The 14,605-nt window shown below is 47.2% G+C and overlaps 1 protein-coding gene across 6 annotated transcripts in view; it reads left to right on the forward strand.

The window, feature by feature from the left end:
* The window catches only part of LOC129818518 (retinoic acid receptor RXR-alpha-A-like), a 168,014-nt gene that overhangs the window by 85,751 nt on the left and 67,658 nt on the right, over positions 1-14,605 (forward strand). For all 6 annotated transcript variants that reach the window (XM_055874502.1, XM_055874505.1, XM_055874504.1 and 3 more), the window contains exon 3: positions 12,773-13,011. In XM_055874502.1, coding sequence (XP_055730477.1) covers positions 12,773-13,011 — 239 coding nt within the window. The remainder of the gene's footprint in view (positions 1-12,772; positions 13,012-14,605) is intronic.

Below are 14,605 nucleotides of genomic sequence, written 5' to 3' on the forward strand. Positions count from 1 at the left end.
AAGTAAGCATGTGCCGCCGTAGCTTGATGAGTGTTATTCTCAGGCTGTCACACAAAGGGCTCATTGCTGCAGCTGAAAGGCTCAAAGGGACTCGGGGAGCTATGAGAGTTGCCTGTAATGGAGTTCTCTGACAAGCAGGTAAATACTAAGATGGATTTGGACTAAAATGGAAAGAGTGTGTGTGTTTGTGTGTGGCTGAGCTGCCCACCAGAGCCCACCTGTCTGGATTTCAACTTCTGGCCGTGTATTGGCCTGGCCATGAAGATGACAGGAGTGTGTGGCTAGCCATACAGTAAGACTGAGATCCCATGGACTCACCCATGGAGATAGGAGCAGTGATATAATAGAGATGTCAGGAACACCGTCATGCTACATGCAACTGAGCATGTCCACAAGCCCATTTACTAATGCATGCTGTTTTTATCAATATTGTGCCGGGGTCATTCAGAGAATCACTCCATCAGGTGCCAATCAAACTCCCTGCCTTTTGGCTGCTCTCCAAACTCCTCTAAATCAATGTCACTGAAGAGAGAGCTCTCCAGAAGAGATCAGCCCCTGTGGCAGCCAGGCACACTGGATGGAGAGTGTAGTGTAGTGCTGCCTGGCCTGGCCCAGCTCTGCTCTGCTCTGAGCAGCATCTGCTATTTTGTTCCCCAGCTAGCGCTGCTGCTGGTGGGGCTGGCTGGGTGGGTGGGTGGGTTGCGCTGGCTCACAGGGGGAGACAGCATATCACCTCGGAGTTAAAGAGAACAATTAGACCATATCAGTGGATCACAGTGTTGGCAGCAAGGCCACCGTTAGCGATGGCACCGGTAATTTGCAGCTTATCTGGCACTTAGCCGTGGCTAACCGCGCCTCCATCACCTCTCCAGCCACTTCAGAGTCAACCAGGCCGCTCTGCTCGCTCTTTCACAGCCAGAGGAAAGAATCTTTCATCCCACTGACAGAACAACCATGGGGAGAGGAACGGGAGGGAGGGAGAGAGTTAAATCATTAATGAAGTCGGTTGTGTCAGCGGGGGGAAAAAGACTGAGGTTATGTCAACATTCTGTATCAAATGATGGTCGTTAGCGGCCCACATACAGAGATGGTATGGGTGGCCTATTTGAGTTCCTTTCAGCCACTTATCCAGCATTGAAGTTTTTTTGTCGTGTCTTTTCTTTTTTTCACAGTACATGTTGGTTCGCAGATGGGATAGGGGCCTTGTCAGACAGTAAAACCAGAGTTGAGGAGAGGAGAATAATACCTTCATTTAGGCTTCCCGGAGTCTCCCACAACAGTTGCCGTTCTGCTGTCGGATCACATCTCATCTCGTCATGACTGCCGGAGAAAACAATGGCCCTCATCCTGAGCTCCCAACCACCCTTACCCCCCAGTGTGGATGAGGTCACCCCCCACCCACACCTATCCCCCAGTGTGGTGAAGCCTCCACCCACACCTACCCCCCCAGTGTGGTGAGGTCACCCCCCACCCACACCTACCCCCCAGTGTGGTGAGGCCTCCACCCACACCTACCCCCCAGTGTGGTGAGGTCACCCCCCCCACCCACACCTACCCCCCAGTGTGGTGAGGCCCCCACCCACACCTACCCCCCAGTGTGGTGAGTTCACCCCCCACCCATACCTACACCCCAGTGTGGTGAGGTCACCCCCCACCCACACCTACCCCCCAGTGTGGTGAGGTCACCCCCACCCACCCCTACTCCCCAGTGTGGTGAGGTCACCCCCACCCACACCCACCCCCCAGTGTGGTGAGGTCACCACCCACCCACACCTACCCCCCAGTGTGGTGAGGTCACCACCCACCCACACCTACCCCCCAGTGTGGTGAGGTCATAGGACTTAGAGTCGACAGTGCTGCTGGAAGGAAGCACAGAGAGTGGGGTTTGTAAGCATGGAGTTGTATTCTACTCTCATGGAGTTTTATTCTACTCTCATGGAGTTGTATTCTACTCTCATGGAGTTGTATTCTACTCTCTTGGAGTTGCATCCTACTCTCTTGGAGTTGTATTCTACTCTCATGGAGTTGTATTCTACTCTCATGGAGTTGTATCCTACTCTCATGGAGTTGTATCCTACTCTCTTGGAGTTGTATTCTACTCTCTTGGAGTTGTATCCTACTCTCATGGAGTTGTATCCTACTCTCTTGGAGTTGTATTCTACTCTCATGGAGTTGTATTCTACTCTCATGGAGTTGTATTCTACTCTCATGGAGTTGTATTCTACTCTCATGGAGTTGTATCCTACTCTCATGGAGTTGTATCCTACTCTCATGGAGTTGTATCCTACTCTCATGGAGTAGTATCTTTCTCTCATGGAGTTGTATTCTACTCTCGGTCCCAACACTCTTGACCAGTACTATTTTTGTTGTTGATTATTATATTGTACAGGTGTTTTTGAGGGAGGTCTAGATGTGAATAAGAGCCTCTTATGCCCAGGGTCCTTACCATAACACCCCACACTATGTCTAACTGCTCTTTGTGAGTTGACAGATGAATGGAGAGAGTCTGTTCTTGGAGTTTTGCCATGCCTCGTCACGTGATCCTCCTCCATGGCTACCCACTGGGCACAGGAAACAACGCTGATTTAACCAGTGTGTGCCCAGTGGGTAGGCTTACTTCCCCTGTTGGCTGGACCTTAGCCCCCCTATCCTGTCTTCCCAGCTCTCCCCTGCCACACAGTAAACACACCGGACTGTAATATTTACTCTGACTGTTAAAACTGTGTGGACCAGATTAGCCTGTTTCTACAAACCCAGAGAAAGAGTCTCCCTGATTAATGAGTAAACACGTGAACACACTCACACACACAATTTATCCTGCATTGAGAAATTCAGAATAATAAGCAGTGCAGTAGTTCAGTTATTGATAAAGAGTGTGAGGGGGATCGTAATGAAAGTATGATATTGTCACTCAGGAGAATATGGTGGTCTGGCACTATTCTGGCCAAGCATCCTGGATTCTCCTATCTGTGGCAGACACAACACCAGAAGTAGTTTCTTGCCATTTCTCTGCTGAATCAGAGGTAAAGTAGGTAAAGCACTCCAATGAAGTTATATTTTTGGGCCTTGGGTTTATGCAACGGCGGCGTGGGTCTGTTGGGCCGGTGTTATTTTTTCCCCCTCCTTCCAGAACCTCCCTGAGAAATGCTAATGACGGCTGTTTCATCCTCACTGCTGCAGCTGCCTGCACAGGGCTGCCTCTCCTACATACATCCTACCTCCAAACATCTCTGTGAATAATACATTTTGCGTGGAGCTTTTAAGAGGGATGTGGCGGCACAAGGCTGCGTCAACAAGAAAGCCCAAACTTCAGCGCTGGTTTATTAGCATAGCCACTGTAATGATGGCGGACAACGTGTGAGTGATTCACCAGGAGGATGGAAGCTTTAACATGGCTCCCGTTGGTGTTGGGGCTGAGAACGTGGCTGTGAAAATCTGTGAAATTATCGCTTTTTTCCTGGACTGTTTCTCAGCAATGGCATCATTTCTAGAGTGGGCCGCTGCCAAGAGCGCAGCATGGAAAAGCCATTGTGCATAGGCTCTGAGACTGAACCCTGCTAAGGCGGCATACGGCTCCAAGGCTCATCTCCATACCAGTCTTATGCTTCTTGGAGATGTCTTTATGACATTGTTATGGCTCTAGAGAGGTCTATGGGTCGGCATTTGCTGTATGTATTTCAATGTCAGAGTGAAGTGACTGGAGAGAGTGGCGTGTGGTGGGCATTGACGTTGAGTCATCCTGGGACTGCAGGAAGGAGGATTGCATCATGGAAACTAGACGTCTGTGTTGTTCAGGGATTTCAGGGACTCTCTTTTCACTTCATCCCCCCTCTCTCCCCCACATCCTCCAACCAAATCCTCCTCGGTGACGCTGGCTAGTTGAATTATGTAGGGGGGGCAGTTGGGGAGAGAGATGAGAGAGGCGCTGGGAACAGACTGTGTTCCCTAGGTTCTCTCTGTTTGAGTCTGGTTCGGGGGTGTTCTTATTCCTAATGCAGGACCACCTGGTTGTGGCAGAGGCACTTTAACACAGAGCTGATGGTCTTGCGGTGCCTTAAGAACCCATCCTAGATCCCATCTCTGCCACCAACACACACAGCTCTGAAAGCACATGGCCAAGCGGGTCGTCAGTTACTGACTCACCGGTCCCCTGTGTTGAAACTAATAATCCCTGGTCTTTTGAAACTGAACAACAGCCTTATGTTTAAACACCAGTACAGACTAACAGGATCCAACCTATTGAGTGTCTCTTCACAGAACTCTTGGAGCACAGACTCTGCTTTGTAAGAATGGGCTTGTGAGCCAATGAGGATGGTTTGGGCTTGGTTTTATTATGCTCTCTGCCTCAGAGGAATGCAAAGTGGCTTTGTTCTCCATGCATGATGATGATGTAACTGTTCCATAGAGATAAACTAAACGTCAACCTTCTGTGGCTCAGTTGTACTCTCAACCATCCAGAACACACAGAGAGAGAGAGAGAGAGAGAGACAGAGAGAGAGAGAGAGAGAGAGAGAGAGAGAGAGAGAGAGAGGACAGTTAATAAATGAACCCAATTTCTTTTCAAGTGCAGACATTAGTCATGCAGTCAGGTCTCTGGCAGTCTTCCACTGCTGTGTGAGGTCCTGGGCCGTGCTTCTAAGGAGGCTCTCCTCTCCTTCCTTCCTTCCCTCCCTCCTTTCCTCCCTCCCTTCCTTCATGTCTCTGGGGGTGTGCTCCCCTGACATTCATCCCCCCCCCCCCGTTTATCTCTGGGACACCCCCCACCCCACTCCCCTTCCCAGCCTGCTCCCAGTGCGACTCCTGTATAGTGTCAGGCCTCCTGTTACAGAATGAGAATACTGAGAGCCACCAACATCTTCGGTCTCAGCTCCTATCACATCCTATAAAAAAAATGATGCAGTAACACATCAGCTGAAGGAGAGGACTTGGTTGGTTTCTACAAAGACATCACACATACGTAGGGAGGGAAGAAGGGGGAAAGCACAAGGGAGAGTCCTGCCCGTGTGGAGGGTTTAGTGTTGAACTCTGCCGGCGCCTGCCTTTGAGATGGGCCCTAATTTGCTCATTTGTATCTGTCAGTTGTGCTTTTGTGTGCCCAGCAGCGTGGGCCAATCAACAGCCTGGGACAGACAGGCAAGGCTGAAAGCCTCTCAGAACAAGAGAACTCAAACACTTTTATTCCCCATCAAAACATGAGTCAACCTTTTGTATTGGCACAGAGGGGACCTGGATGCCTGCCACACATGTTTTGGATGCTGCCACCGTTTCCCTCCCACATCTCTAGCTTTCTTTTACACTCTCTTATCTAATCTTGTGAGCATATGTATGTGTGGTGCAGGTAGTACAAACAGTTGCTGGAGCTTGCCCTGTTTCCTCAGAGGGCATGTAAAACATGTTTCACTTTCTAGCCCAACAGGTCGGGACAAAAACGAGTGTGAAAGACAAAATGAGCTGGAATGAAAGCATAGTGAGCTGCTAGTAGAGGGCTAGTAGAGGGCTAGTAGAGCTGGGAGGAGCTACAGGTAGTCATAGCTGATACAGGTTCAATAGACCCAGTAGTAGCAGGGTAGAAGCACCATATATATTGATTTGATTCTTCCTGCTGTCTTTTAAGAGGAGTATGAAAGTGGTCAGCTCAGCAGTGTCACTGTAGTCATGGTGTCAGAGACTGCAGTTGTGGTAGTAGAGCCCCCCCCCCCCCCCCGGCTGTCCCCTCTCCCGCCAGCTGTGCGATTAGAGCCAGAGCCCGTTTCATCCATCTATAATCCTGCTCTGGTATCCCCCCCCCCCCCCCCCCACACACACACATACAGCACAATGTAACCATTTATAGTAAATGAGGTTAACAAAACTAAATGGAGTCATACACTTAGGACTAAACACAGAATCAACCTGATGCAAAGCAAGGTCAGCACTCAGCAGCCATACAGTCATGTTCTTTAGTCCTCCTGCTCTGGTCTCTTCAAAGAGCCCTGGTCCCCTGATGACAGCCAGAGAGAGAGAAAAAGGCTTGAGCCCCACCTCCTGGCTCTCTCACATCAACCTGAGGGTGGGCCTGCCTGCCTCAACCTGGGCCTCCTCTCCTCTCTCTGTCAGCTAGCCTGCAACCCCCCCGCTGAAGCCCCACAATGACAGACTGGCAGCCCTAATACCACAGCCTGCTTTATCTCCCTGAATTAAAACCCAATAGGTGTATGGATTTGGGGAAGTGCTGGCTCAGGCAGAGCTTTTTTAGGAATTGGGCTGATTTTATTTTAGGAAGAAAATGTAATTATGAGGACGGAAACACTTGAACATCATCAGTCCGAGGATTCATTCTAGAACTGATATACATGGAGATTAGTTGGCCATTTATTAAATGGCTTTATGTTTGTTTGGGAGTGGATAGGGCCGCCCCTCCCTCCCAGCCTGTGTGCGTGTCACTGTGAGGTAGTGGCGTGTTTGCAGGAAGTGCTCGTGAGGAGAGCAGGACGCAGGGGAAGTGTTTGGCTTGGCTGAGCAGACAACCTGGCTGCTGCTAGGAAGCCTGCTGATCAGGAGAGACCGAGGGGCACAAAGCCTCCCCACCATGTCCCCCTGTCACTGAGGAAGTAACTACAATACACACGCACATACACACACACCGGCCTGTGATGTCAGTGAGACAAAGCTCTGCTGGAGAACGCTCCCAACTGGACTTGTTGTTATTCTCAACTGTCACCTATTGAGCAATCCATCAGTTTTATTTTGCTGCGCATAAAACGGAGGAATTCAGACCCTTATGGAACATGGCAGGATGGATGAGACCTGCTCTCAATCACTGCATAATGCCTCCAGGTCTCCAGCATGGAAATTGGAGTGTCACAAACACATTTGTTTGTGGAAAGTTCTTATTGAAGGTGCACTGAAAGCCAGCTTATGTTGTTAGCCACCTTGACAAGGTATGTAGCAGAGGAAGAGGCATGAAGGAGAAAGGAAGAGAGAGAATGAGAGAACGGAAATAAGATTTGAGAGAAAGAGAGATATGCAGCGTGAGAGGGGGAGAGAGAGAGAGTGTGTGTGTGTGAGAGAGAGAGACAGAGAGATGGATTCTACAATTACACTGAATGAACTACAGAACAAAAGGTCTGTGGTGTTGATGGTATCCTCAATGAAATGATCAAATTTACAGACCAAAAATTCCAATTGGCTATACTTAAACCTTTTAACGTCATCCCCAATATTCGGAACCAAGGACTGATCACCCCAATCTATAAAATTGACAAATTTGACCCCAATAAATACCATGGGATATGCGTCAACAGCAACTTTGGGAAAATCCTCTGCATTATCATTAACAGCAGACGCATACATTTCCTCAGTGATAACAATGTACTCAGCAAATGTCTGATTGTCTTTTTACCAAATTACCGTACTACAGGCCATGTATTCACCGTGCACACCCAAATTGACAAAGAAACAAACCAAAACAAAGGCAAAGTCTTCTCATGCTTTGTTGATTTCAAAAAATAATTTGACTCAATTTGGCATGAGGGTCTGCTGTACAAATTGATGGAAAGGGGTGTTGGGGAAAAAACATAGGACATTATAAAAGCCATGTAGACAATCAACAACTGTGCGGTTAAAATTGGCAAAAAACACACACATTTCTTTCCACAGGGCCGTAGGATGAGACAGGGATGCAGCTTAAGCCCCACCCTCTTCAACATATATATCAACGAATTGACGAGGACACTAGAACAGTTTTCAGCACCCGGCCTCACCCTACTAGAATCTGAAGTCAAATGTCTACTGTTTGCTGATGATCTGGTGCTTCTGTCGCCAACCAAGGAGGGCCTACAGCAGCACCTAGATCTTCTGCACAGATTTTGCGAGACCTGGGGCCTGACAGCAAAAATAATAAATAATGGTTGTCCAAAAAAGGTCCAGTCGCCAGGACCACAAATACAAATTCCATCTAGATACCGTTGCCCTAGAGCACACAAAAAACGATGCATAGCTCGGCCTATAGATCAGCACTACAGATAACTTCCACAAAGTTGTGAATGAGCTGAAAGACAACGGAAGAAGGGCCTTCTATGCCAACAAAAGGAACATAAAATTCGACATACCAATTAGGATCTGGCAAAAAATACTTGAATCATTTATAGTGAGGTCTGGGGTCCGCACACCAACCAAGAATTCACAAAATGGGACAAACAATAAATTGAGACTCTGCATGCAGAATTCTAGAAAAATATCCCCCGTGTACAACATAAAACACCAAATAATGCATGCAGAGCAGAATTAGGCCGATACCCACTAATGATCAAAATCCAGAAAAGATTCTACAAAGAATTCTATAAATTCTTCAATTCTACAAACACGTAAAAGGAAGTGATTCCCAAACCTTCCATAACAAAGCCATCACCTGCAAAGAGATGAACCTGGAGGAGAGTCCCCTAAGCAAGCTGGTTCTGGGGCTCTGTTCACAAACACAAACAGACCCCACAGAGCCCCAGGACAGCAACACAATTAGACCCAACCAAATCATGAAAAAATAAAAAGATAATTACTTGACACATTAATGACCACTGTGACTGACCTAAACTTAAGGAAAGCTTTGACTATGTACAGACTCAGTGAGCATAGCCTTGCTATTGAGAAACGCCGCCGTTGGCAGACCTGGCTCTCAAAAGAAGACAGGCTATGTGCACACTTCCCACAAAATGAAGTGGAAAATGAGCTGCACTTCCTAACCTCCTGCGAAATGTATGTGTTAAGGCTGTGTAAGGGAGGCGAAGTCAGGTGCAGGAGATCAGGGTAGAGTAAACAGGTGCACTTTTATTCCGTTCAATAATAGGCACAAAAAATGACATAAGTGCCCAAAAACACGGAACATAAATGATAAAAGTATCGCGTGTGAACATACACCGTTAACAATGAACAATTACACACAAAGACATGATGGGGAACAGAGGACTAAATACATGTAGATTGATTGGGGAATGAAAACCAGGTGTGTATGGAACAAGACAAAACAAATGGACATATGAAAAATGGAGCGGCGATGGCTAGAAAGCCGGTGACGTCAATCGCCGAAAGCTGCCCGAACAAGGAGAGGAGCCGACTTCGGTGGAAGTCGTGATAGTATGACCATATTGGAGACACATATTTCCCTCAGATTACACAGATCAACAAAGAATTCTAAAACAAATCCAATTTTGATAAACTCCCATATCAACTGGGTGAAATACCAGTGTGCCATCACAGCGCAAGATTGGTGACCTGTTGCCACAAGAAAAAGGCAACCATTGAAGAACAAACACCATTGTAAATACAACCCATATTTAGTCGGAAGGGTACATACACCTTAGCCAAATACATTTAATCCTAGTAAATATTCCCTGTTTTAGGTCAGAAAGGAACACCACTTTATTTTAAGAATGTGAAATGTCAGAATAATAGTAGAGAAAATGATTTATTTCAGCTTTTATTTCTTTCATTACATTCTCAGTGGGTCAGAAGTTTACGTACACTCAATTAGTATTTGGTAGCATTGCCTTTAAATTGTTTAACTTAGGGCAAACGTTTCGGGTAGCCTTCCACAAGCGTCCCACAATAAGTTGGGTGAATTTTGGCCCATTCCTCCTGACAACTGAGTCAGGTTTGTAGGCCTCTTTGCTCGCACACGCTTTTTCAGTTCTGCCCACACATTTCTATAGGATTGAGGTCAGGGCTTTGTGATGGCCACTCCAACACCTTGACTTTGTTGTCCTTAAGCCATTTTGCCACAACTTTGGAAGTATGCTTGGGGTCATTGTCCATTTGGAAGACCTATTTGCGACCAAGCTTTAACTTCCTGACTGATGTCTTGAGATGTTGCTTCAGTATATTTACATAATTTTCCTGCCCCATGATGCCATCTATTTTGTGAAGTGCACCAGTCCCTCCTGCAGCAAAGCACCCCCGCATCATTTTGCTGCCACCCCCGTGCTTCACGGTTAGGATGGTGTTCTTCGGCTTGCAAGCCTCCCTCTTTTTCCTCCAAACATAATGATGGTCATTATGGCCAAACAGTTCTATTGTTGTTTCATCAGACCAGAGGACATTTCTCCAAAAAGTACGATCTTTGTCCCCATGTGTAGTTGCAAACCGTAGTCTGGCTTTTTTATGGCGGTTTTGGAGCAGTGGCTTCTTCCTTGCTGAGCGGCCTTTCAGGTTATGTCAATATAGGACTTGTTTTACTGTGGATATAGCTACTTTTGTACCTGTTTCCTCCAGCATCTTCACAAGGTCTTTTGCTGTTCTGGGATTGATTTGCACTTTTCGCACCAAAGTACGTTCATCTCTAGGAGACAGAATGCTTCTCCTTCCTGACGGTATGACGGCTGCGTGGTCCCATGATGTTTATACTTGCGTACTATTTTTTGTACAGATGAACGTTGTACCTTCAGGCATTTGGAAATTTCTCCCAAGGATGAACCAGACTTGTGGAGGTCTACAATTTTATTCCTGAGGTCTTGGCTGATTCTTTTTGATTTTCCCATGATGTCAAGAAAGGTTTGAAGGTTGGCCTTGAAATACATCCAGAGGTCCACCTCCAATTGACTAAAATTATGTAAATTAGCCTATCAGAAGCTTCTAAAGCCATGACATAATTTTCTGGAATTTTCCAAGCTGTTTAAAGGTACAGTCAACTTAGTGAATGTAAACTTCTGACCCACTGGAATTGTGATACAGTGAAATAATCTGTCTGTAAACAATTGTTGGAAAAATGACCTATGTCATGCGTAAAATAGATGTCCTATCTGACTTGCCAAAACTATAATTTGTTAACAAGACAATTGTGGAGTGGCTGAAAAAATAGTTTTAATGACTCCAACCTAAGTGTATGTAAACTTCCGACTTCAAATGTATGTTTATTTATTTTCCCTTTTGTACTTCAACTATTTGCACATAATATGACATTTGAAATGTTGGAACTTTTGTGAGTGTTAGGTTTACTGTTAACATGTGTTGTTTATTTCACTTGTGTTTATTATCTACTTCACTTGCTTTTGCAATGTTAACATATGTATCCCATGCCAATAAAGTGCCTTGAATTGAATTGAGACACACACACACACACAGATTGACACTCACACAGAGAGAGACATACAGAGAGAGAGAGAGAGAGAGAGAGAGAGAGAGACACACACACACACACACACACAGAGAGACAGACACACAGAGAGAGAGAGAAACAGAGAGAGAGAGAGACACACACAGAGAGAGAGCGAGAGAGACACACACAGAGAGAGAGACACACACACAGAGACAGACACACACATACACCGTGACAGAGAGACACACACAGAGAGAGTGAGAGAGAGGGACACAGAGAGAGTGAGAGAGAGGGACACGGAGAGAGTGAGAGAGAGGGACACGGAGAGAGTGAGAGAGAGGGACACGGAGAGAGTGAGAGAGAGGGACACAGAGAGAGTGAGAGAAAGGGACACGGAGAGAGTGAGAGAGTGGGACACAGAGAGAGTGAGAGAGAGGGACACAGAGAGAGTGAGAGAGAGGGACACAGAGAGAGTGAGAGAGAGGGACACAGAGAGAGTGAGAGAGAGGGACACAGAGAGAGTGAGAGAGAGGGACCAGTGAATAACATATGCCAGCAGCATACCACCCTGCATACCACTGCTGGCTTGCTTCTGAAGCTAAGCAGGGTTGGTCCTGGTCAGTCCCTGGATGGGAGACCAGATGCTGCTGGAAGTGGTGTTGGAGGGCCAGTAGGAGGCACTCTTTCCTCTGGTCTAAAAAATATCCCAATGCCCCAGGGCAGTGATTGGGGACACTGCCCTGTGTAGGGTGCCGTCTTTCGGATGGGACGTTAAACGGGTGTCCTGACTCTCTGAGGTCATTAAAGATCCCATGGCACTTATCGTAAGAGTAGGGGTGTTAACCCCGGTGTCCTGGCTAAATTCCCAATCTGGCCCTCAAACCATCATGGTCACCTAATAATCCCCAGTTTACAATTGGCTCATTCATCCCCCTCCTCTCCCCTGTAACTATTCCCCAGGTCGTTGCTGCAAATGAGAACGTGTTCTCAGTCAACTTACCTGGTAAAATAACGGTAAAATAAATAAAAATAAATAAATAAACAGTGGGAGCAAAGGAAGGCTCTCTCTTGTGAAGAACCTTTAGAGTGGGATAGCTTTCACCTGGATTTACCTGGTCAGTCTATGTCAGGGAAAGAGCAGGTGTTCATAATGTTTTGTGTACTCAGTGTATGTCTGTCTGTCGTCCTCCAGCCCTGCAGAGCAGAGCTCAAGTTCAGCTATGATGTGAAAAGGTCAGGGTCAGGGTTGTGGCTCTGGGCTGCAGGTTGTGTCTCTGTCTCTGCAGACAGCCAAAGGAGGCGCTGAGGCGTGAGGTTTAGGTGGGCAGGGAGAAGCATAACAAGCTGCGACTGTGCAGATTGCTGCTATATGGACCATGAAGTAGATTAGATGGGATTGGTTGTGTAATTTTCAGGCACCAAGCCTTTAGATGGCTACACTCAGCTGTCCACAATTATAATGCAAGGTGTCTTTCATCACATCCAGTGTAATGTATGGGGCATAATAGATCCTAAAGTTATAGGCTTTTACTGCAAGTTAATACCGCTAGACAGTTGTGGTAATGATTAATATAACAGACTGCTCTCGTTGAGAGTACATTGAAAATAATGTTGCTGATGATGCTGCTGATGATGCTGATGTTGATAACCCCGAAAATACGTCTTAATGACGCTGCTTATTCTGACACATTTTCTTCTCTTGTGTAGATTCATCAGGCCAGGTGACCTCGTCTCCCCTGGGCTCTCCCACGTCCCACCGGGGCATGCACCCATCCCTGCTCAGCCCGTCCTCCATGGGGCCCTCGGGCTCCCTGCACTCTCCCATCAGCAACCTGAGTTCTCCCATGAACGGCCTGGGCTCGCCATTCTCTGTCATCAGCTCCCCCATGGGCCCACACTCCATGTCCTCGCCCGGCATGGGCTACGGCCCCAGTGTCAGCCCCCAGGTAAGGCCTGTCATAGATCCACACACACAAACACATGCACACTCACACTCATACCTGTATAACAAACACACACACATCACAGATGTTGCAGACAAGCACACAGGTGCAAGCACACAGATGCCGGTCACACACTTGCCTGACCAACCCGAAGACAACCGTAAATCAACTGCCCTAGGACTGGGCCCTGTGGTGCACGGGGGGCTCTTCCGTGACCCTTTCTTTTTCACAGTTTGATACTTAAGCTCTGTCCCTCACTCTTCTCCCTCTCTGACCTAATCTCTTCAATCTCTCACCCCATCCTGCTCTCTTCCACTTTTTCTCACCCTACTTCCCTCTCTCTTCCCAGCTATCGGGCTCCTTCCTTCTTTTCTCTCTCTGACCGTCTCTCTCTCGGTCTCTCTCTCTGTCTGTCTCCTATCTCTCTCTCCTTCCCTCTGTCCCACCCTCTCTCTCTTCTGTTCCATCAATAAGCACCCCAGTTTCTATGGTGGTGAAAAAAAGCATAATTAAGACATCAAAGCTTCCCGTGGCCCAGTTTCCTTTCAAAGCCAAATCTAAAAACGTTTCCCCAAAATGCAGTAACAGCCTTTTTGTGTTTGCTAATAATTGTGTTAAATAGGGAGTCAGCGATGCGCTGTTATTGGAATGGTTTTCCCTGGCTTTTGCGCTCCTAACCAAAGCGTCCCATATGTAATAGAGTTAAGTGTGGATTAAGGGCACTTTCTGAGAGAGAACCCAATTCTGCATTCTTCTTCCATTGCTAGAAAGAAAGCCCCACCTCCCCTTCCTCTCCTCCTCCGCTTCTTAATTCCTGTGCTTTCATCTGCAATGTGGACTCGATCCTGCCTTTTCAATATGCAGGTTGAATATAATGTTTGCTACAGTAGCAACGGCTACTGTTGGTTTTGCTCGGCTCCGTGTACGTTTCAAGGTCTGTAAGAGAAGGTTTGAGTTATATGTTCTCCGGGATGATTCAGCGCCAACATGTACTCACCTCTTTCAGTCAGAGATGAACTCAATGAAACTCACAATTGGAAAATCTTGGGTGGAGGGACAGTTGCTGGTAGGTGGTGAGGGTGGAAGGTGGTAATTGGTGAGGGTTGGATCTGACTAGTAGCTGGCTGACTAGAGAGGATGGTGGCTGACTGGTAAGGGTAGTGGCTACATTTGGTTAGAGAGAGAGTTGTGAGATGACTGGTAGCTGGTGAGTGTCTACAGTTAATTAGAGAGGGTTGTTGGAGGGATAAAGGTGCCCTGGCCCTGCGGTCACGAGGCACAGCTTCTCTGATGGAAGGTGATTTGAGTCAGACGGCAAATGCCTCTTGCTCTTAACACTCGGCTGACTGGCGGTTTTCAGGAGCAGTCGGGCGGAACGAGTTCGCCACTCTCTGTGCCCTCTTGTATTTAACCTCCCAGGATCCGCAACACGATACCCCACCTGCAATGACCTTCCACACACACATACAGTACACTGGACACACACAAACACAGGTACACGTGCACACAATTTAGAGACTTCCCTACCTCACGCACACATTCATATTTATACATACAGTGCCAAGAGGGACATGGCATGGGAAAGGACATGAACTGC

The sequence above is a fragment of the Salvelinus fontinalis genome, chromosome 21, assembly GCF_029448725.1.
Source record: "Salvelinus fontinalis isolate EN_2023a chromosome 21, ASM2944872v1, whole genome shotgun sequence".
NCBI lineage: Eukaryota > Metazoa > Chordata > Actinopteri > Salmoniformes > Salmonidae > Salvelinus > Salvelinus fontinalis.